The sequence below is a fragment of the Salvia hispanica genome, chromosome 3 (genome assembly GCF_029641045.1).
Source record: "Salvia hispanica isolate PSC_SH4W2 chromosome 3, Shi_PSC_v1, whole genome shotgun sequence".
Taxonomy (NCBI): domain Eukaryota; kingdom Viridiplantae; phylum Streptophyta; class Magnoliopsida; order Lamiales; family Lamiaceae; genus Salvia; species Salvia hispanica.
In genome coordinates, this window is record NC_142694.1 from 20,531,210 (window position 1) to 20,555,469 (window position 24,260).

Consider the following 24,260-nt stretch of genomic DNA (forward strand, 5'->3'; position numbering starts at 1 on the left):
CAATAACATCAAATCTTGGTACATGGAAAATGTACAGCACTACACTATTTAAAAGAATAATTATACAAAACACTCCCTTCCTCCGTAAAATATTGTCCAATTTTGTCAGTTCGGTCTGTATGCGAAATGTTGTCAACTTTACCTTTTTACCATATTTGGTAAATAGACCTCACTTTCAACTAACTCATTACACTCACATTCTATTAGAAAAATAATATATAAATGTGGGTCTTACATTTCACTAATTTTTTCCACTCACTTTTTCTTCACATTTCTTAAAATTCGTGTCAAATCAAACTTGGATAATATTTCATAAACGGAGGTGATAAGGCTAATTTCATGCATCGGTAATGTGCAAAAAAATGTTATAAATTGCTGGGTCTAACACGTTTCCTAAGCCAGGTGTGTGAAGAAAATCGCTAGATCAAGGAAGTAATGAAGGAGATGGTCTAGCGAGAGAAAAGGACGAAATGAGTAGGATTTACAAGGAAAATTGGCGTGACGGGGGAGTCTACAGCTGAGGGCAACAAAGTCATTATCAATACCTCGCTGGACCCACTAAAGCGCCTATAAATAGAGAGGAGCATGCAGCGTAATGGAGATAGTTTTCACTCTTCTTAGCTCATACATTTTACACACACACTTGGGAAATATTCTGGGGGATAATCGTGATAGGGGGGGTACTTTCTAGAGATCTCGAGTTTGGTAACACCGTCCCAGTGAGGGCGAAGATACATTTGTTTAAATTTCAGCTGTTTTTGCTAGTTTCCACCGTCGAACTTCACTTTTGGGAGTCGACTTTGATGTTGATGATGTTTAACTGCTTATCGCTCATGGATCTGTGTTTAGCTGTTTAATTCCAAGTTACTTTTGCTTAGATCTCTCTACTGTTAGCGTAATTCTTAAATTGCTATGTCGATCTCTGCTTATTTTGTTATTGAGGTGTTTGATGTGGAATTGGGTGACAGATATGTGGTTGATTGAGTGTTCGGAGCTTAAATTTGTAAATCTGACGTGATGGAGAATTTCTTATGTTTGGAGTCCGTGTCGGACGCTTGGATCCGGAGTGGATTTAGTGTCTGAAGTTGGTTTTGGCGTGTGAAAGAAACAGTAGTGGATAGACTTGTTTAATTTCCTTTGTTTTCTATTTCCCTTCGTCTAGGTATGCAGATCTGTAAGTTCTTCGTTATTTATGCATAGATTTGATTCCAAGTTAGTAGCCCTGTTTTTGATTTGCTTATGTGTTTTCTCAAGAAGTTTTATGCGAATTTGGTTGTAGAAGACGATGTCACTGTCAGTTAGTACTAGAGTTAGTTATTCTGCCACTTTCCAGTCGTACTCTGCTTTTTTCTTAGATGTGGTCCCACCGTAGAATTATTTCCTAGGTCTAGCTGTTAGGTTAAGTTTCTTTCTAATATTCCCAAGTCAAGTTAATTTTAATTTTTCCTCAACCCAAGAAAATGCGTGGCAGCAGCCAACACCAAAAAATACTCCCAAATCCTTGATTACGATTCTTACGCATCCTTCTCTGTGGGATCGATCCCTACTTCCCTATACTAGGTTTAGTAAAGTGGTTGAGGGTTTTTGAAGCGGGGAAGTACTTGTGTGTCCGACGACCGGGATTCCGCACAACCAACGAGTTCCTAGACCAAGTGATCTAGTAGACTTGCTGGATCTGGAGAACCTGCCTTATTTGAATATCGCAACACTGCACACACACCACACTTGTACTGTCACATCCACGCGTAGCTTCAGGAGGGAAGGAGTAAAGTTTAAATTAGAACAAAGTAGAAATAATTAGACGTAAGTACATGAATCTAAATATGCGTTAATCACGTGCAGGCTATAGTGGCACTTTCCCTAGCACACCAACTAGTTAAAATAAAATTAAAAAACACTTAATTAAATCATTAAATCAAACTAGTTGGAATTCCTAGCAATGGGGTATGGGGAAGTTGCTTGAACCCTAGTCTTTCTTGTTTGAAGAAACCTCATCAACGATCTCTTCAGGCCAGTGGTTGGACTATAAAGTGGAGAAGCTACCAACGGAGACGGCAGATCCGATCGGGGCGTGTCGTACTGTTCCGCTTCACGGCCCGCAAGCCATATGATTGCTCGAGCCTACACATTTAGAGTTTATTCAAGTCAATAATGTACTGCAAAAATGTGTTTCGTCTTCTATTTTTTATGATTATAAATAAATGATTATATACATATATGACGGGATGAGATCAGTTGCTATATGTTTGATATGCTAACTGTTAACTATGTCAACATTCTACCTTATAAATGTTAATACAAAGACACTTGTACATCAACTAAACTTTGTTTTCATATGTCTTCGTGTCGACGTGTAGCAATTTAAGATAGTTAGCAATCTAACAGAACTCTATACATACCTGTAGTTCAGTAGCATCGCAAACAACAATTTTCCCATTGTAGAAAATTGTAAGCTGTTGCTTCTCTTCTTCATCCTTGTCCACCCTAATCATTCGCCAATTCACAACAATTTATTAGTACTACATTATATAGCTATTACTGAAAATGAAGACTAAAATTTTTAATCTCATTCACTAAAAATGGAACGATTGAATTTTGAAATAAGGAAATTATTTTTAATGTCGTTTCGGTTCATTCTATAATACAGAATTCATTTTAAGATTGTTTATTTCATTTGAGAGAGAGAGAGAGAGAGTTACATTTCGGGGTGGCGGGGTTGGTGATCGGCGGGGCGGAGGAAGAGAGGAGGGCGTTCAAGGCGGAGCTCCAAGCTGTAGTTTCTTTTCATCTTTTAAATTTATGGAGAGATAGAGAGACTTATACAAATGCAGATAGTTGAAGACTTGAAGCATAAGCGGTGGCTAATCTATATATCAAGGAATATAATCTTTAAAATGAGAAAAAACCAACGTGTTTTAATACAACAGTTTTTTTATAAATGAAAGAAATAAAGAAATAAAAATATACACGAAAATCGGTAATTGCCTGAGAAAATATAGTTTAAAAACGTGTAACATGAGGTATTCTCACCTAACGTGGAATTGGACTGAAACTTCTACTCCTATATCTATATTCATCAATTAAAAAGTCATTTTATCATTTTAAGTTTTATAAAAATTATTTAGTTTTTTTCACTTTTCCTACGTGGACCCCATATTCTACTAACTTTTTACATTTACAATCCAATATAAAAGAGTTCCCAAAGAATATGCATTATTTCCCTTTTAGTTCGTCCTACAAGATTATGCACTTTTTATTTTTAGAAACTCTTTTATCTCTAATGAGGTGAGACTCATTTTCTACTACCAATACTTTAATTATATTTTATTTCTATCTCTCTTACTTTATCAACTGTGCATTAAAATTCGTATTGAATCTAAAGTGTATAATCTTTTGAGATGGAGGAGTACTAAAAATAATGCCATGTTTTTATTAGTACAATTTATGTGAACATGATTATTACTCCTTACCTTATTAAAATAATTGTAGGGGTAATATTTAGACTTTTGCACTATTCACACTTAAATAAGTATTTAACCATCAAAATTTGTGCGTGAAAAAAATGAACATAAATTATGCCGATGATTTGTTCTAATTCCCACATATGGAACTTGAAATTTTATTTATTAAAATAAGTGAAATAATGTTTATGAATCCTATAATAATGGATAATTTTTTCCTGCACAAGGAGTATTAATCTAGTAATCCTATATTCTTTTGCCATGTTATCATATTTATCTCGTACAATTAAATGTGGATATCTATGCATTATAGTATTAGTCTCTACATTTTTTCAACTTTTGTTTGTATATTTATCTTTCTAATTAGTGACCACTTTCAATGTTTCATCATCAGTCGGCCTAATTAGATAACCGAATAAGGATCCAATTTGTCATGTTTTTTTATAACACGTTTTGTTCAATATTGCTCTTTTATAACTATTTGCAAATCCAGATGTAGTATCTCAATTCGTATTATTTTGAACTTAACACATGCACAACGTGTACACTTTTCGTAGAATTTACCATATTAATGCAATGCTTAACCATCCATGCATATCAGCATATGCATTACTAAATAGGGTTGATCCTTTTTTTATGAAAGCTTTAGTACAAGGTACTTTTTGCTAGCGTTTGAGCATTGAGAGAGTTTGCTAGCTGGGGTAGTTTTTTTACTCCCTCCGTCCCACAAAAGATTTTATATTTTCTTTTTTAGTTTGTCCCACAAAAGATGTTATATTTCCAATTTTGAAAAAAATTCTCTCTCATATTATATAAAAATTACTTCCTCCGTCCCTGAAAATTTGTCACCTATTTCCATTTCCGTCTGTCCCTAAAAATTTGTCACCTTTCACTTTTACCATTTTTGGTAGTGGACCCTACATTCCACTAACTCATTCACACTCACGTTTTATTATAAAATTTATATATAAAAGTATAACCCACATTCCACTAACTTTTTCAACCCACTTTCTATTACATTATTTAAAACCCGTGCCGGGTCAAATGTTGACGAATTTTGGAGGGACGGAGGAAGTATATTTTCTCTCTTCATCTAACACACAAAACAAAACCTCCTAAAATCTCGTGTTATCCCACAAGTGTGACATTTTTTGTGGGACGGAGGGAGTACATGGTTTCACAGCCTTGCGAACTTGTGTTCACCACTCATGGTTTGAGCCTTTTATTTTTATCAAAAAAAAAAATTGCTACATATGGTTGCGTTACATACTATACTTTCATAAAAAAGAAAAAAAAGACTAATTTTATCATTTTGAGCTGTCAATAAAAAATATATCAATTCAAAATATAAAAAAGTATTACAAACAAATACTAACCATAAACATCATTCTAAATGTAGACCTCACAATTCAAAAACTACTTTTACAACTTTATCCCTTTCTCTCTTTTACTTTACAAATTGAGAATTAAAACACTTCTCATTTGTAGCCTATAGTACAAAAAATGATCTATGATGATTATGTTAATGATATGTTTTAAAAATCGTTTCTTCTTAACAATACAAGTATTTAAAATAATTTTTCCATTATTGATGTCAAATTCGTAATTCCAATATGCAAATATTTATGTGCTTTGTTTGTTTCTATTTTTGTCGGCTGCTTAATTTGATAGTGCGACTTAATTTCGTCAGTCGAGTTAGGCATGCTAAAGTACCCCTTGTCCAGTCCATATTGTTTTAGCATATAATAACACGTTTCTCTCTCTAAGATTATGTACAATCTAATCTAATCCCTTCATTTTTAATTTGTTTATTTTTCAATAAAATTAAATAATAAATGAAACTATATATGGAATTTAATGGTCGATGCAAGCTGTCCACTACGAGTAATAAATTGAATGCATTTGCTTTGTGATATTAATTTTATAATAGATGTTATCTCTCTGAACTACCCTCTCATACAGTTAGAATTAATTAAAACACCTTATTTTAATTTTAGGAAAGCCCCTTATTTTACATTTGAAAAGTTCCTCTCCATTTATTAAAATCTCATTGGTCTCTATCTCTACATCTCCATGATTCATCAATATATTAAGTAAATGGAATAAGAAATTTCATAATCATTTAAAGAACAACGTTGAAGAGAGTTAATTTATTCTTTATTCGAATAAGTTGTTTACTTTTCTTTCTCTATGATGAACTGATACATCATTTAATTCCCTATGCTACTTTGCATTAATGCATGTCTATGTTGGATGCCTAAAACTGATTTACAGCAGCATTGCGATATTGTAGTTAAGAATAAAATTTTTGATAGATTAATAGAGGAGTTAGGAAATGTAAAGGAAAAGCATAAAAAAACTCTGGAAACGTATAATTAACGTTGTTTGATGGGCTTTTCTTGATTTTGTTGAGCCCAAGATTTAAAATTTGTCAAAAGACATATTAATGGATTCAAAAGACTATTTCAAACTTAAGGGGTATGGTCAAGTGGCATGTGACTAGAGGTGTCCACGATTTTGGTTTTGGAAATTGCAGAATCGAACCGAACCAAACCGTGAGGGTATTTCGCGGTTACGGATCGGGTTCCAAACCCCCTGATTTCGTTTTCGGTTCCGAACCAGCGGTTTCCCGGCGGTTCTTTACGATTTCGAACTGCCTTTTTTTTGCGGTTCCGGCTTGGTTTTCCGGCGCTTTTTCGCGGTTCTGGTTTAGAACCGGCGGTTCCAGCACGGTTTCGGTTCGTGTAAATTCTCACGGTTTCGGTTCGGAATCGTAACCAACAGTTACGGTTTGATTTTAACCGCCGGTTCGGTAAACCTTGGATAGGTCTACATGTGACTCGTCCATCCTTAATTAAATGGTCAGGGAATCAATCTCTGCTTTTAAGTACTCCCTCCGTCCCAGAGAAGATGTCACACTTGGGAAATGACATGGGACTTTAGGAGGTGTTATTTTGTGTGTTAAGTGGTGAGAGAAAATATAATTTTATAATTGATGTGAGAAGGAACTTTTTCCAAAAAGAGAAAATGTAACATCTTTTGTGGGACAAACTAAAAAAGAAAGTGTGACATCTTTTATGGGAGGGAGTATGAAACATCTTTAAATTATTTGGTTAATTGTTCCATCCATTGAAATGCCTATAAATCAATAAAGAGAATAATCACTAGGTCCAATGATGAATACCTTGATCTAGTAAACCAAAAAAAAACTATGTGTCACATATAAGCCCATATATCACTATTACTCAAACAAAGTCCACAGCATAAAAGCGTGGCAATATTTTAGTTCATGACATAATTTTTTTTATTCAAGACAAATGCTCAAGCCAATAAAAATGACTTTCTAAGTCTATCGAAAGCAAAAGACAACATTCCACACTCCCTACAAATCAACTAAATACAACCTATCTTCCTAAACAGCTCAAGCCAAAACCGTTAAGACATATGTAATTTAAGATTGTTAGAGCATCCGCGTCGCGTCTCGATGCGGGCTCTATCTCGTCTCGAAGAGACGAGACCACATCGAGACGGCGATGCGGCCTCCATCTCGTCTCAACGAGACGGGACATCTCGTCGCGTGTCGCGCGCGGAAGAGGCCGGCCTCGAGACAGCTCGTTGCGCGCCTTGGCGACGTGGCGTGCTCCGGTTCGTGCGTGATGCCCACTCGCCGGCCCGCGAGTGGGCGTCGTTTATATCCGTTTAAAATGTTTTTTTTTATTTTTTTTTAAATCAGGAAAATTCGAAAATAAAATAAATTAAAATATTATACTAATTTTTAATTTTTGTATTTTTCAATATTGTAATAAAAATCGAAAATTAAAAAATTAAAATTAAAAATACTCCATGAGATTTCAATTATGTATTTTTCGTATTTTCGGATGTTGTAATTTTTATGGTTTTTAATGATTTAATGAATTATTAGTATTAACTTAATATTTCAATGAAATATTAATTGAATTTGTTGGAAATAAAAATAAAAAATGAAATTGAATGAATAGTTAAGGGATGAGATAGTTAAGAGATGGAGGGATACATTCCATAGTAATAGAGTCACTTTACCATTTTGATACGTTCCACAGTGATAGAGTCATTTCTCCTTCTCTCAGGCACAAGTGTGAGGCCTTTGGAGATGGGCTCCTGTCAGGACAGTGGGTTGAAGGTCTCCTCTCTAACGGGCCGCTATGTACCCTGATTGAACCCCCTCATAAACTGTCGGGCCGGGGTGTGGGGGTGGCCAGGGTGACCGCATCACCTTTTGCTGCAAGAGTCATTTCTCCTTTTAGTAAAGGTCAACACATTTTTCCACACCTACTTTACTCTCTCTTACTTTATTCTCTTTTCATCTCTCTACCTTTTTTATTTTCCACTTTACTCTTCCTTTACTTAACTCACCTAACACATTTTTTCTTAATCTCGGTGACGAAAAAAAACGCTTCCATTACTATGGAACGAAGGGAGTATTAATAATGGTTAAAAAATCTATTGTTAACATAAAAAATACTTCATTTGTACTATTTTATTACTCTCTTTTTTCCTCTATTCTCTTTTCATCTCTACTTTATTTTTTGAGTTAACTACAAGATAGGTCTCTACATGCTCTTATATTCCACCAGCAATAGAGCCCCAAAACGGCCGGCCAAATTTGGGGCTCTATATGCTCTTATATTCCTTAACAAGGTACATAGATAAAAGATCAATAATATAAGTGTGATCCTGCTATAATTATAGTACTGTTTGACTTCCATATATATAAACCATACAAATTAGCATGTGCTTTCGATTTCTTTGGTTCTCTTCTATAAGCAAGCCTTTGCAAAACAAATCACGAAAAACGAATCCAACTCCCAATCCGCGTTCGTGAAAGAGTAGTCAGACAACACGTGATATCAGAGCACGCTCCATTCTCAACCTGTCTTGCTTGTGGAGAAGGTTAATGGTGGATTGAGGCTAACATACTATAGCGAGCTACCTATGAATTTGGCACGTGTGCCATACTGCAGTCTGCAGCTCAAATCGTCATGACCTAAGGTCGACTCTTGAGTTCCAATCACGACCAAATACAAAATTAACATATATCGAGCATCCACAAGATGAGGGAAAACATTACAGGAACGTAGTTTATTCAGTAGAGCAACTACATGACCTAATTTCACGAACCCTACGAGAGGTGGGCTGCTGCAATGTTTAAGGTATTCTCACATCTCTGAAAACAACGACAATAGGCACATGCGAAAATTTATAAGCTGGAGGTATAAGAGAGAATAAAGTGTAAAATCTATTGAAATGAGTATTAACTCTTCTTGTTCAGAGATTTAAGGCAACTTTTTTTAAGGAAATATACTTACATTGAGCATGACAACAAAAAAGAGAAGAGATTGGAAACAGCTATATATTCCTGTACACAGTTTTATCGGATCGATGAGCTTTGAACATGTTGATCAAACCGCGTATGTCCCATGCCGCTTTTACAAGGAAAAATGATGTTACCTTGTCATGACTTTTTCACGCAAGGTAGTTGTATATTTGTGGGTTGTTTTTGTCGCGCTCCAGGTACTCTCGGTCGATGAGGCTCTCAATCCTCTTCTTCAGGTCAGCCGGTTTTATTGGAAACTTGAGCTGTATCATCAACAAAAGACAGGTGAACCAAATCAAATCTTTATACTCCCTCCGTCCCATAAAAATATGTGCATTTTCCATCTTTGGAAAGTTATCCCAATATATTACCCATGTACATCAGCTTATTTACAACTTATACCACCATTAAACACTGCTAATAATGTGTGGGTCTCACTATCCACTAACACTACTTTAACTACCCTTCTGTTCTCTCTTACTTTACCAATTTTGTCTTAATTCTCATGCCATATCAATTGCCCATATTTTTATGGGACGGGGGAAGACTCTGTTTGATTTTGATCAATTCTGTTTTATGCCCCGAAAACTCAGGTGGCAACTAACCGACCAGATTCAAATGTGATTTTATTTCGATTTTTTGTTATTTCACATCTCTGCTAACACAAAATTAAATACGTAAACTTTAAGATTGCTCATGTAGAATTTGGGATGTTATGTTACTTATTTTGGTGCTAAAATTTAAAATAAAAAATTAAGAAACCAAGTTGAGAGTCACTTCTAAGTTCTAACAGACCGAACCAAACCGAGCCGAATCGCTCTACCCTAGGATAAATAGACTCGGTATCAAGACAGAATATATATGTAGAGTTTGAGCATTTTCATTACCTGCTGAAAGAGTTCAGTGATCAGTAGTGTGTGGCTCAGTACTTTTCTAGTCTTCATTATACGAACAATAGCAGCATCGACCTGTACGATCATGAATAGTAAAGCGCCAACTGAATTAGTGGATGAAACAAGATGATATCAATAAAGAAACAGATTAGATGTCTTTGATCAGACCTGATATTGACGATCTTGGAAAACCCTTTCTGTGGTGCTTGTGTTCTCCTCAACTGTTTCCTTCATCTGAATCGCGTTAACCTGCTTACAGAGTTGGTCAGCCATGTCATCCGCTATACTAATAAGATTGTCAATCGCAAGGATCACCAATGAGAAAAAAAAGTGGCTTACCTTTATACGATAAAGTGGAGCAGTAAATTGATCGTTGAAGACAAAGGAATCATCATCATCGACATCTCTGCCTTTAGGAATCTGCAAGAGCAGTTCTATTACTGAAAGGAAATAGTTTCCGATGGCCAAGAAAAAGAGAATGAATACTCACTTTTTGAAGGACCCGAACCTTTCCACACGCGAGGGACTGCAAAGTCCTCCTCAGCTCTTTATCCTCGATACCTGTAGCTTCTTTTATATCTTGAAAGGAAAGATTTAGTGCATCATTGAACAGCATCAATACAACAGTCTGTGTCACAGAACAAATGTGAGATTATAATTAAAGACAATGCCAAATGGAAAGAAGAGAAACTTGTATAGCAGCAGAATTTATAATCTTTATAAAACTGACCTGAAACAGAGAAACAGCGAGCTCCTTTTTACCCTTCGGGAAATCTGCTTTAAGAACACAATGACCTAACGAGTTTTGCCACATCAATCGCCTCCCACTATACTTGCTCAAGTAAAACTCCTTAAAAATGTCCTGAAAAAAAAAGGTCGACATGGGAGACGTTATTCCACGAGACAGTAGAATTCAGTAATGCTTAATTAATTACAAACCTATCAAACCTGGTAAACATTGAGCTCGTGCGGGAGCCGTACATCCATGGGAGGATAGGTCGGCCAATACCTGTAGATTTTTTGAGTGACCAAGTGAATAGTATGTGAGGTTGTTGATATCAATAGGAAAGCAATAAAATGCAACTTACCCAGTGGTTAAGACATGAACGCTCATCTCAATCCCAGACGGGAGTTTTGTCCGAGCTTGAGATGATTGCTTGAATGATTCGTTAATCTCTTTAGACAATTCAATGTCCTGGATTGTAGCAGAAGCAATTCAAACATATCCCCTAGAGTGTTAGAACTTTTTGGAAAATGGGTCAATAAACCAAAACTTATACACATTCTGAATAATTCTGATAAACATATAAGACAGGAAGCCCTAACTTAACCCAAAACCATGGTCAAAGGTAAAGGGTTGACTCCCTCTTATATGCTATTCCACACTTTCGTGTGAAACCGATGTGGGATCGTATCAATCCATCCCTCTTTTAAACCGGACGTCCACGCAAGGTGGCAAACCCAAAGCCACGGGCCCACCATTCCCTTTGCTGCCCTTTCCCTTCGGGCCCACATTTTTCAGTGGCACTCCTTTGGTCACACCTACGGGTAGCCCCTTTCCGTAGGACATCCGGATCCACGTTCACCGCACCAAATTGATAAACATATAAGATAGGAAGCCGTAACTTAACCCTAAACCATGGTCAAAGGTAAAGGGTTGACTCCCTCTTATATGCTATTCCACACTTTCGTGTGAAACCGATGTGGTATCGTATCAAATTTGCTATTTAAAGATTGTGGTTATAAATACATTAGCCATCGAGCTTTCAAATACAAAACTGATACACACCTTGAACATTCCTTCGAGTTTGTTTGTAAATTGACTGCCGCACTCAGTTTTCAACTGCAATAATATATCACAATCTTTTACTTGCCGGCTGATAAAAATAAAATAAAACTGGTGCAAGTCGAGGAATATACTGAAAAGTAAAGGTTACCTTGGTAATCATAGATTTCTCTGCATCAATAGAAGCACTTTTACTCAACAAGAGCCTTTTAGCAAGATCTTTCTTGTAGAAAGCTTCAAATACATCCTTGCCCTAATAAAGGAGTGAGAAATACAATTTGGCAACAAAATTTGCTAAGTTTCAAAGTAAATGAACAATGACAGAATTCAGATCATAATTAAAGCTTGCAAGCTTGTATTCACCTGGATGAATCTGAACAAGACCAACACTTTATCAAGTGTACCCTCCAATTCCTCTTCTGAGGTACCCTTGTTTCCAGCACGAAGCTTCTCATCAACGAATTTGGCGATTAGCTCAGCAGGCCAATTCTGGAAGAGAGCGTATTATCAGGCAGTTAATAAGATAAATTGATCAGATCAGCATGACTCAATCGAATGGCTACGGAAGTTCAGCTTCCAGTCTAATCAGAAACAAGAATTTACACCAGTGCATGAAACCAACCCCAGTGATCAATTTAACCATCTGAGTTCACAATGTTGCCCTAGTTTCTATGAGGTGATGAGATATGTTTTGGATGATTTATTTTAAAATTTAAAACTATTTTAATCTTTAAATTTATGCAAGTTGTGCACCGGATTCATGGTTAGATAGAAAGAATCAAAGAATAAGGTGTAAGTGGGGTTCCACTACAATGATATATACAGTTAAAAAAAATTTAGGTAGGCCCCATCAAAAGCACTAACTGAAAATGATATGAAACATGATTTTATTGTAATGTTGAAATGATAATTGGAAGCAAACAAGCCAATAATTTCTTTCATATTTTCCCTGCTCATATACCTGCCGGATATTAATGAGATGTTCAAATGCATCTTTGATGGTGTTGCTAAACGCTTCATTTTTGGAGAAGCTTTCTTCCCATATTCTGTCAAGATTAGCCTTAAATTCCAATAAACTCGACACCATCTCTCTGTCCTTCTCTTCGTCCATGACAACACTCTGACCAGTTCTTCGGATATACTGATTCAGGGATTGCCTCAATGATTCAAGAGCATCAACCCTGGAAAAGAGCATATACATCCTCCGAAGGTCTTCGATACGCTTGCCATCCATAAGTGTCATGAAACCCTGCAAAGTAGTTCAGGATTACTAGGCTATTCTTACATAAGCACGAGGAAAGAAAGTTATTTCTGTTTGTAATTGTGTCCAAAACAGCCACCTTATCGAGAATGGCAGTTACATGGCGTACGAGCAGCTGCCTTTCTGCAGTGGCTACAAGTGGCTTTCTTGTATTTGCATCGAGATAAATTAGACATCTTTCGTTTTCTTCCTGCAACCTCATCTGGGAAAACACAGCCATATAAGTTTCTAACAGTGCTTGAAGGACACAAAACACATTACTAAATGACACATGGATTGAGCTCGACGAAGCAGGGAAGATTTAATGTTCAAAGCAACAAGAATTCGTACCTCTACATGCTTTAAATAATCTGGAACATCTGCTTGTTGCATGTATTTAACACCTTCGCCTGCATAAAACTCAGATGTACCTTCAAGGAATGGCTTCTCGAAGCTATCTGGATAGATACCCAATGCAGTAAACATTTTTAATAGATGATTAAGGAGAGTTCTATCAACTGCTTCGCCTAGTCTGCAGTTAAGAAAATTAGGCGATTAATATAGAATCGAGGCAATTCTTAAACCAGTGAAGAGCTACACAGTTATAGGCGAAAGCTGTAAGGACGACCGTCATTAAACAAAAGGTGTGTAAACAAGAAAGCTGCAACTTACCTTTCACCCTCAATCATTTTTAGAAGACCGAATACAGTTTTACGCTCCACTTCTGAAGCTAGGACAAGATGTTTGTGGAAAAGCTGCAAGCCCATGTCCCATAATGAGCGAACATTCGGTGTTTGCTTCACGTATGTTCTATCTAAATATAATGCTATACCCCGGATCATCAGCATCTGGTCACAAAAATCCTGCCATTGCTTCTGAACAAGTGATAAGAAAACAACCAGATCTTCACTTTGGCCGACTAAAGATTGAAGGGCAGAAGATATATAGGTTTCACACTCCTTCTCGATCCGCTGATAGAGACTACCCCCCATTTTGTGCAGGCAAAGATCATTCACCGCCTTAAGATGATAATCACCGAATCAGCATTTACTGATACCCTGAGGGAGAAAATAGAGCATAAATTTACCTGATAGAGTTTCTCCAAGTCACATGGATTGGGTTGCTTCAAAAATATGGCACTGATAGCCGACTTGAGTGTTGCCCAAGTATTTTCCTCGAAATTAACAGGCAGCATCGGTTTGGCTTCAGAAACAAAAAAACAGGAACTAATAAAAACTTGTGAAAATTATCATAGATTTTACATGAGACTGAAACAGTTGAATACAGTCTGCTATCACTTTTCAAATTTACGGTCCCATTATCTGCCGGTTCCACATTATCATTCACACCACATTTAACAATAAAAGAAAATGCAGTTACAATTTGCACAGCAGGCATCCCACAAATTTTCTACAGTTTCAAATCTGTCCGCTTTCATCAAGGTAACATTCATCAATAGATGTGTATGAATGAACAGCTTAAAATTTACATCTAGAAGTTAAATCTTCCCACATCATGAATGCAACTTTAACTTATGCCTCACCAAGATAGAATGCAATACACCAAAAGTGACTACTAAGCCCCTCTAATCCTTTTACACAAGAAAGACATATTAGTGGACTCAATAAACCTAATTTAAGCAAGCTGCTTTTACATCATATTTACAAAAGTTCAAATGCGATCCCTGACAAACTTTCATGAACAACATTTCTTGTTAGCACAGTATCCATTTGTATATCTCATCTGCTTGCAACTTCTGCTAACTGATATTTCAAATTCCAAAATTCTTGAAGAAGACAATCTTAAAAGACAGCAATTGACATGACACCGTGGATATTAAAGAAAAACACTCCTCCCAACTTACTATTTGTAGCAGAATTCCACAGTTATACCATACTAGAATTAGAAAGTGACTAGCGATTAGTTTATCTACTACTTATATGTTTCTGCCATTCAGGTATCCATTTAGATTCAATCTTATTATTGACTAAATTCCAGATGGATATATTCTACAGAAAACTGTCAAAGAACAAAAGCCAATAACTACCTCCATATAAAATTTGAGTATTTAACATCCAATTTAACAGTAAAGCCAAAGAAACAAAATCCGAGAGCCAGTAAATTCCTATCCTATTTCTTATATGCAGGTTACTTCATAAAACCATCAGAAATTCGGCCCAGTATTTATATCTGAAAAGGACACTATATTCCAGCTCCTAAATTAAGATCATAAACACCAAAACTAGAAAAATACTCCTAAATTTCACTTTTTAAGGGTACATTTCAGTAGAATGAAACAAAAAAATCCACTCAATCTATTTCTAGAAGTCGAAACAATCCCAGATCTCCGCACACTACAAACACATTAGAGTCCAACCCCGAGTGCTTCAAAAAATCAATTCATTCACCTCAAAAACGGCAATTCGACCCCAATCAGGCAAACATATAAAAACCCTAAAAATCCTCAAACAAGCACAAACTGCAAAAATTCGACCAATAAACTCCAAATCTCTCACCAAATTCATCCACACTCAATACACACTAGCCAATTTCACAATCAGCAGCACCGAAATGCCCCCCAAAAATCCAACCCCAAAGTTAAAAATAAAATAAAAAAAACCTTTATTGAGCTTAATTACGAGCTTCTTCGTGGGCTGCGGAAGGGTGGCCTTCTTCCTAGACAAATTGGCCGTGACGCCGCCGGCGGAGGCGGTGCCGGTGCGGGCGAAGGCGCTGGAGGGGGACGAGGCCCCGAGCGCGGCGTCGGCAGGATCGTCCTCAATCATCGGGGAGAGGGCGGGGGAGTCGGAGAAGTGGACGTGGGGAGTATTGTGAGACTTGGCCTTCTTCATCGCGGGGAGAATTGGAGATGCGGCGGCGGAATGAGGGGAGGAGGAGCGTTTGCTGGGGTTGGAGGTGGAGGTGGAGGCGGGGTGAGACATAAGAGAAAGAGTGATGAATCTGCTCAAGGGAAGCTCCAGCTCTTCCTCATTATAGGGGAGAAGAAGCTCTTTTTGATTTTGCACAGAATTGCAATCAATTATTTACAATTGAATTTGATGGAAAATGGAGTAACGTGTTTTTTATTTTTATTTTTATTTTTATTTTTATTTTTATATTTTAAATTTATTAGTGTATAAAGTACTCCCTTCATTCCATTCAAGATTGTCACATTCTTGAGTGGTACGGGATTTTAGGAAGTGTTGTTAGGTGTAATCAAGTAAAAGGAAAAAAGTAGTTGAATATTTTAATGAGGAGAGAGAAGAGAGGAGGTTATTTCCAAAATAGGAAAATGGTCATCTTAATTGGGACAAACAAAAAAGGAAAAGTGGTCATCTTAAATGGGACGGAGAGAGTATAATTAATTAGCCAATAGTTTTACAGAGGGATGACCTTGTACAATTTTTAAAAATTTTAATTACTCGTTCTTATCGTTCTTACATAGTCCTAGTAATAATTTTATTTTGCCATACGTGTTCATCAAATAATCATGGAGACGCTTTCGATCTAAGACCCGACTAAGTGAGTGGGTTGCACTGTAGTTTAATGTATTTGGTGAATTTTGTAGAGAAAATAGATAGATTTTTTTTTAAAATTGGTGAAATTGGATCCCAGAGCCAAAGGCCCGCTCGGACGAGTGTAACCTACTGGAAATACCACGCTCAATTTTTTACGCCCGCCCGTGTGATCTAAGAAACCCATGCAACCTGAGCATGCCTTTGCCTCTAGGATCCAATTTCACCAATTTTTTTTTTTTTTTTTTTCTAGTCTATTTTCTCTACAAAACTCACCAAATACATTAAACTACAATATACCCATTAATTGATTGAAAATACACAAATTAAACTACAAAAACTCAGTAATAAGTACATCAACAAGTGCAAATATACTCCTTGCATACCTAGGGATTTTCTCTCAATTAATCGTAGTATAAATTGAACAATTAGTGAGATGCTACCACATCTTACCACATCATAGCTCAAAAGGGTCTTTTAGGGGTTGGAATTCATTTTGTCTTTCTTCTCGTGTGCACCTCTTTGCCATTATTGCATTTGGGTGATCAAATGCATCGTTTGATTATTTTGGAGGAGCTGATCTTTCCAATATCATTGCTCGATTTGGTGCCACTTTGATGTTCATTTTGCCAATTCTACCGTTGGTCCCAAAGCTATTGACTTGTGGCAGTTTGCTCATTCCACCGCCCTTCAAATATATGGTTCACTGTAGTGTAGGATTGTTGTAGGTATTCATACCTCCTCGAGGCTCGACCACACCATGCAAAAATCCAACTTGCATATGAAATAAAACACAATTGACACATTACAAAACCCTAATAATTCATATAATCAATTCTAATCTACAATAATCAAATTCATATAAAGGAATTAAAGCTTTGCACAAAATTATAATGATGGAGAAAAAGAACTCTTTGAAAATCTCTAGTAAAAGATGACAGAGGATGTAGAGAATTGTTAATTTAGGTGTAGGTATGTGAATTTGTGGAAGATTTTTTGAGAGAATAGAAAATAATGTTGGTCTTTTGTACCAATTTATGGAGTATCATTATTACAATAAAATATTTTCTCACCATATTAGTTATAAATCCACATCATTCAAAGATAAATTAGCTATACGAAAAATAATATGAATCGAGATATAATCTGGATCCTCCATTTTTGGATTATTAGTAATTAGACTAAAATCATTATTGTAAGATCATTATTATTTTTTCCTCTTCGAAGTATCAAGTTATTTGTTCTCATTTTAAGAAGGGATTATTAGACTAATACGACGATATACATACTCTGACTATATATATTGATAAATGTAGTATCGATAGAAAGGGTTTGTATTATTTCTTGATGATTATCATTATACACATGGTAACAATATATAATACTAAGGGCCCCTATACATGGTAAACCTAATTAGCTTAATTACATTGATCGCAATCTTCTATCTATGGTAAGGAATGATTCTCGTGTATCTCCCGTCTGATATAGTGCAATCTTCTCCAACACTTCCCCTCAAGTTAAGCGACGGGGTTTCCGATGCTCAACTTGCACAACACTTCTCGAAATAGCTTCGAGTTCACCGCCTTTGTAAGGATGTCTGCCAGCTGATCTTCAGATTTGACATACGGCATCTCCACTATCTTTTCCTCAAAATTCTCCTTTATGAAGTGTCTGTCTACTTCGACATGTTTAGTCCGATCATGTTGGACTGGATTCTCCGAAATACTGATGGCCGCCTTGTTATCACAAAATAACTTGCACGTCTGAGATGAGTGCAAGCCTAATTCTCGCAGAAGCCTCCTTAACCATAGTAGTTCAGTCAGTCCACTCTTAATCACACGAAATTCAGCCTCCGCGCTAGATAGTGCTACCACTTTCTGTTTCTTGCTTCTCCATGTCACAAGATTCCCTCCAACAAAGGTAAAGTATCCCGCAGTGGATTTCCTATCATTCGGGTTACCCACCCAATCTGCATCAGTAAATCCATGTATTTCCAAGTGTCCATGTTTTTCGAACAGGAGTCCATGTTTTGCTGTACCCTTCAAGTATCAGACTATCCTTATTGTCGCTTCTCAGTGTTCCTCTTGCGGTGCATGCATAAATTAACTCACTATTCCCACCGCGTAGGCAATGTCTGGCCTCGTATGAGATAAGTAAATCAATTTCCCAACTAGCCTTTGGTATATCTCCCTGTCCGCCAGTTTCGCCTCCTCTTTCATTACAATCCATGATTTTGGACCATCGGGGTGTCTACAGGCTTACAGTCTATCATCCCAACTTCTGCCAAGAGGTCGAGTATGTACTTTCTGATTTATGAAGATCCCCTTTTTCGACCTTAGCACTTCTATTCCTAGGAAGTACTTAAGGAGTCCTAGATCCTTCATCTCGAATTCATTGAACAAGTTTCTCCTGAGCTCGGTTATTTCCTCTGTATCATCTGCAGTGATAATCATGTCATCTACATATATAATCAGACACGTAATTTTACCTTCTCTTTTCTTGATGAATAGTGTGTGGTCAGAATTGCTCTGTTTATATCCATACTTCTTCATCACCTCCGTGAACCTCCCAAACCATGCCCTCAGAGATTGCTTAAGTCCGTACAATGTCTTTTTCAGCAGGCACACCTCTCCAACCTGGAATTCACTGGTAAAACCGGGTGAAGGCTCCATGAAAACTGGTTTTGGTAATTCCCCATGTAAGAAGGCATTGGTCACATCGAACTGGTGAAGTGGAAAATCCTTGTTAGCAGCAACAGAAAACAACACTCTCACAGTATTAATCTTTGCCACATGTGAGAAAGTCTCAACATAGTCAATACCATAGGTCTGGGTGTACCATTTTGCCACGAGTCTAGCTTTGTACCTTTCTATCGTGTCGTCCGGCCTTCGCTTTATAGTGAACACCCATCTGCACCCAACTATCTTCACTCCTTCAGGCAACTTGCCCTTCACCCACGAATTGTGCCTCATTAGTGCCCTCATTTCTGTGATCATAGCATCCCTCCAATGTTTGTATTTCATTGCTTCCTCTGCCGACTGTGGAATTTCTTCTTCTTCATATAGTGCGGCTTCAAAGGCTCGAGCCATTTTCGCCAAATTTCCTCGCACGAAGTTTGCTACTCCATAACGGCTCTTTTTCCCAATTTTTTCGGGAGAATATCTCTTAGGTGGGATTCTTCTTGTAGTTCGATGAGGAAGAATATACTTCCTAGTATCACTATCCACCGTGTTGTCTTCCTCTTCTGTACTCATAGGGTTAGGAGAAACTGTATTTTCACCGGGTTTTGGTTTAGAAATTACCTCGGATATCATTGGAGGAGGACCTGGGGATCGCGGATGAGATGACTCTTGCGGTAAGACTTGCTCGGCAGCAATGACAACTAGTTCTGTTAGATCCTCAATCGAAGAGTTTGGAAGTGGCACGACCCAACTTAGGTAGTCTGACGAACTACCTGGTCCACTCTCCCCCTGACTACTAAGGTGGGTGTGGTAGAAGAACTCGGTTTCTAGGAAGTTACAGTTCATGGTGGTGGTGATTTTTTTAGTGTGGGGTTCAAAACATCGGTATCCCTTTTGGTTTATCCCATACCCAAGGAAGACACATTTGGTTGTACAAGACGACAGTTTGGTTCTCTCGTGTTTTTGGATATGGACATAGACGGTGCAGTCGAAGACCTTTGGGGAAAGGTTTAGGTGTTGAGGGACTTTGGTTTTTGTGGACAGGACGTCCAGAGAGGGTTTTTTTTAAGGATTTTTGTAGGATGTCGGTTCATGAGGTAGACAGATGTGGCTATGGCTTCAGGCCAAAAATATTTTAGTACTTTGGATTCGATCATTAAGGCTTTTTCTTTCGGTAACCCCACTTTTTTCTGGTGTGTAGGCACATGATGTTTGGTGGATCATTCCCTTGTCTTTGCAAAACTGGGTCATCGAACTGTTTACGAACTCCCTCCCATTATCTGATCTAAGGGTTTTAATGGTGGTATGGAATTGGGTTTGGATCATTTTATAGAAAAGGATAAATTTTTCGACAACCTCAGATTTATGTTTTAAAAAATATATCCAAGTCATTCTAATGCAATCATCCACAAATATCACAAAATATCGAAAAATTCCCCCACCAGTAATTGGTGCGGGACCCCACACATCAGAATGTATCAAGGAAACAAAGGAATTCATACGAGTGTTTGTAGGTTTAAATGATTGTCTGTGGCTCTTGGCCAAAACACATGTTTCACATGAAAAATCAGTAGGAATTGAAATGTTCGGAAAAAGAAGTTTAAAGTAACCAGGAGAAGGGTTTCCTAGTCTTCGGTGCCACAACCAAATTTCTTGTTTCGTGGATCCGTGAGCCAGTATCGCATTGCCATGTTGAGCTATCTTGTCCACATAGTAAAGTCCTTGCTTCTCAGTGTCACGCCCAAGAATCCTCCTCGTCTGAATATCCTGTAATATACAGAAAGTGGGATGCATCATAAGTGTACAATTCAGATCTCTAGTCACATGACTAATAGACATCAATCTCTAAGATAATGTAGGAACATGTAGACAATTCGATAAACAAAGAGTAGGAGACATATCAATGGTTCCTAACCCAACAACAGTAATTAATTCTCTATTTGCAGTTTTAATATATGTATCAGTGTCTATGGCTCCACAATCAAAAATCCAATCCTTGGTCTTCGATCTATCATCATTATAGACATGAAATGCAGCGGAAACATTTTCTAGTGGTGCAAAGGGATTTTCTGACACAAAACTACAAGTATATGGGTATTTTTGAGTTTTAGTCAGAGTCTGGGGTGGTAAATGATATTTCACAGAATCTGGGGGTCTAAACTTAATAGGGTGGGGTGCCTTTTGAGATAAACATTTTTATAGGGGTGCAAAACATATTTAGGGAAATAACTAGGGTTTGGTTTAAAACCAAACCCTTTACCTCCAGCATCGGCGCCGCTCCTCAGCTCCTCCGCCCTCTCGACGAAATTGCCGACTCCCCGCATACCGCCGCCGCTGGTTGAAGTTCCCGGCGGTTTACCCTGGTCAGCCGCCGTCGGTTCCTTATTTCTGGTCGCGAATTGCGCCTGTTGTCCCCTTTCGTTGACGGTGACCGCCACCTTTGCCTGAAGGCGAGCCTCTCGCGCCTTCTGTTTCTCCTCCCACCACTCCGGATATCCGATTAGGAGGAAGCATTCCTCCCGGGTATGCCTTGGTTTCCCGCAGTGAGAGCAGATTAATCGCGATTTGTCCGGCTTGCTTCCCGGTCGGTGGGTGGTTGTGGTGGGTCGTGGCGGTCCGCGGGGGTTAGGGCGGTGGCTCTGGGCAGCGAGGCCGTACCCAATTCCTCCTCCAGTCGACGAATCGGCTATTCTGTCGTCGTTGTCTCCGGTGAGTGAAGCGGTTGTATTGATGCTCCTCCGGGCAGCCTCCCTTTTTAACCAGCCGTAGGCTTCTTCAAGCGATGTGTTCAATCCCTCCTTGAGGATGTCTCTCCTGATTGAATCATAATCTTGATTCAGCCCTGTTAAAAATTTGATTAGCCGCTTGCTGTTGGAGAACTCCCAGAATTGGTCGATGATACGCCCGGATTTTGCACTGTTTTAAAGCCATTATTTGGTCCGTTTTTGTTATCAAAATCACTCTACATGTCCATTATTTGCATATTCTATACATTTTGGTATTTTGACGTGTTTTGTGAGAAATGTGCATATTTGAGCCGAAAAGGGGAGTAAAAACGCATAGTCTGGAAATCTGGAGTCAGACGGCGACCAGCGACCGCCGCGAAGTTGTACGGCGACCGCCGGCGCCCGACGGTCAGAGCTATGTGGCGGCCCGCATCGGAAATTTACGCTAGGAGAAGAGTCTCGCCTGCGACCGCCGGAGGACATGTGGCGGTCCGCCACCGAAGGGTCAGAATCTCTGGACTCCAACGCGGCGACCGCCGGCCAAGGTGCGGCGGCCCGCCGGAGAAAGGCGGCGAATCCGACCAGCCCTAGATTTGCTCCAAGATTTACCAAATTTTGAAGATCTTTTCCTTCTATGATGAGGAATAATCTTCCCCTATAAATAGGACCTCAAGCTTCATCAAAATAGAGTTTTTTTTGGGACACACAACAAGAACACATTCATAGAGATCAAAAGCTAGAATACTTCAATTGTGCAAGGAGTTGAAGAAGGATTTCAAGAACATCAAGAACGACAAGGATTCGACCTACGGGTTTTATTTGCTTTAGTTTTATGTTCAAATTGCTTTCCCTTCAATCTATGTTTTTAGTTTATTCAGTCATGTGTAACTAAACTCATAGGATTCTAGGGATGTGTTAGTAGCAACTTTGGTTATACAATTCCGTTTTCTATTTAATATCCGTTTTGTTTTTACTTTGTTTCTTCCCTAAGTTAATCATGATGCTTCATAATTGAGTGACACAATTATGTATGATTCAATACAACTTGCTTCATAACTGTGACAGAGTTCTAGCGAGTTAGATCCACTTAGTAGACACTACAGTTAGCTTCCTTTAATACGGCACTGTTAATTGAGAGTGAGGACTTTTCAAGGGTCTTAGGAGCTTTTTGGAGTTACGTGTTAGGATTGACAACCCTAATGTTAGTAATCAACGTTTGTATCGCATGAGCATAAGCTAGGTGACTCGTCCTTTCAAAGTATTAACTGTGCTAGGGTATTGTAGTTTGGAATTTGTATAACCATAAAAGTGAAAGCACATCCCTGGAATTCCCCTTATCTCTATACTTTTCTCTCCGTGATTTGCTTGCATTTAGTTGTTTACTGTTTTTAATATTTACTGTTTTCAAAAGTTTCCAAAAATTCTTGTTTCTCCAGATAGTAATTGAGTTCTAGTAGAAGATAGACACTTTGTGTACATCTTCCCCGTGTTCGATACCCGGTACTAATCTTTTGCTATACTATACCTACTCTGTATACTTGCAGGTATTTATAGTGCAAATAAAAAGTGCATCAAGTTTTTGGCGCCGTTGCCGGGGAAGACAATTCACTTTGGAGTGATATCTTCAAACGGATAATTTTACTACTTTGGATTTTTATTGCTTTCTGTTTTAATTTTTTTTTTTTTAGTTTAATTTGTTTTTGTTTTCGAGTCTTGCAGGTTTTGTATGCGAACGCGTTCTGGGAAGTACATCTTAGAGCCGCTTGATTTAGAACTTGAAAGAACTCGTAGAATAATAAGAAGTGAAAAAGGATCAGGAACAATGGGTGACCGAACAGATATTGAGAAGCTGCAGGAGATGGTGAAGTTGTTGATGGATGAGCGAGATGCGGAAAGAGCAGCCTGAGAAGCCATGGAAAAGAAGAACAGAGAAACATTACCTGTGATGAACATGTTCAATCATGGGAATATGATCACTTTTCCTAACGGCCCTCGTATTGATGCTAACAATTTTGAGTTACGCATGCCCCTTATCCAAAGGGTCGAGCAAACTCCTTTTGCAGGTAGGGCGACTGAAGATGCTAACCGCCATCTCTCCAAATTCGTGGAAATCGCAAACACTCTGAAATTAAATGGTGTCGACGACGATGCCATATGGGTAAGACTTTTTCCATTCTCATTGATTGATTCTGCTAAAGAGTGGTTTGAGTGTATGCCACCAGAAAAGGTCTCCACATGGAAGGACATCGTAGCTACCTTCCTCGACAAATACTACCCGCCAGGCACTATTTTGAAGCTCAAAAGTGAGATCTTTCAGTTCACACAAGGCCATGACGAGCCCCTCTATGAGGCATTTGCTCGTTTCAAAGCTCTTCTTCGAAAATGCCCAAACCATGGTTTTTCCATAGACCATCAGGTAGGAATCCTCTATAATGGATTTAACGAGAAAATATGTGCTATGCTTGATTCAGGGGCAAATGGAGGATTTCTAAGAAAGACAGGAGAGGATGCCATGGCGGTGATCGAGGAGTTCGCCACCAACAGTCGGGGGTGGTCTAAGGAAAGGCATGCCACGAGAAGAGTAGCAGCCATAGAAGAGGCCGAA

At 38.1% G+C, this 24,260-nt stretch overlaps 2 protein-coding genes and 1 non-coding gene across 8 annotated transcripts; all 3 read right to left on the minus strand.

Moving 5' to 3' along the window:
• Positions 1–1,754: 1,754 nt before the first annotated feature.
• Positions 1,755–2,831, minus strand: LOC125211039 (protein TIFY 5A-like). Its single transcript, XM_048110717.2, has 3 exons — positions 2,700–2,831; positions 2,400–2,484; positions 1,755–2,121 (listed from the first exon to the last, which is right to left on the minus strand). Exons 1-3 carry the CDS (start codon positions 2,786–2,788, stop codon positions 1,921–1,923), a joined length of 375 nt encoding a protein of 124 aa, XP_047966674.1. The 5' UTR covers positions 2,789–2,831; the 3' UTR covers positions 1,755–1,920.
• A 4,869-nt stretch (positions 2,832–7,700) lies between these two features.
• On the minus strand, positions 7,701–15,772 carry LOC125213882 (cullin-4-like). 6 transcript variants are annotated; one of them, XR_007175036.2, is made up of 19 exons: positions 15,354–15,772; positions 13,821–13,936; positions 13,406–13,752; positions 13,085–13,265; positions 12,834–12,956; positions 12,455–12,742; positions 11,857–11,982; positions 11,645–11,746; positions 11,497–11,550; positions 10,796–10,902; positions 10,656–10,716; positions 10,438–10,569; positions 10,198–10,335; positions 10,047–10,127; positions 9,876–9,956; positions 9,702–9,782; positions 8,949–9,077; positions 8,807–8,856; positions 8,509–8,664 (listed from the first exon to the last, which is right to left on the minus strand). XR_007175036.2 is itself a non-coding variant. In XM_048114660.2 (18 exons), exons 1-17 carry the CDS (start codon positions 15,673–15,675, stop codon positions 8,964–8,966), a joined length of 2,454 nt encoding a protein of 817 aa, XP_047970617.1. In that variant the 5' UTR covers positions 15,676–15,772; the 3' UTR covers positions 7,701–7,719; positions 8,949–8,963. The 6 variants fall into 6 exon arrangements, 4 of the variants coding, with proteins under 4 accessions (XP_047970617.1, XP_047970618.1, XP_047970616.1 ...); XM_048114660.2 differs by lacking the exons at positions 8,509–8,664; positions 8,807–8,856 and adding an exon at positions 7,701–7,719; XR_007175035.2 differs by having other exon boundaries at positions 8,807–9,077.
• An 8,176-nt stretch (positions 15,773–23,948) lies between these two features.
• On the minus strand, positions 23,949–24,055 carry LOC148930351 (small nucleolar RNA R71). Its single transcript, XR_016137461.1, has one exon. It is a non-coding gene; the product is annotated as a small nucleolar RNA R71 (small nucleolar RNA).
• Positions 24,056–24,260: the final 205 nt, after the last annotated feature.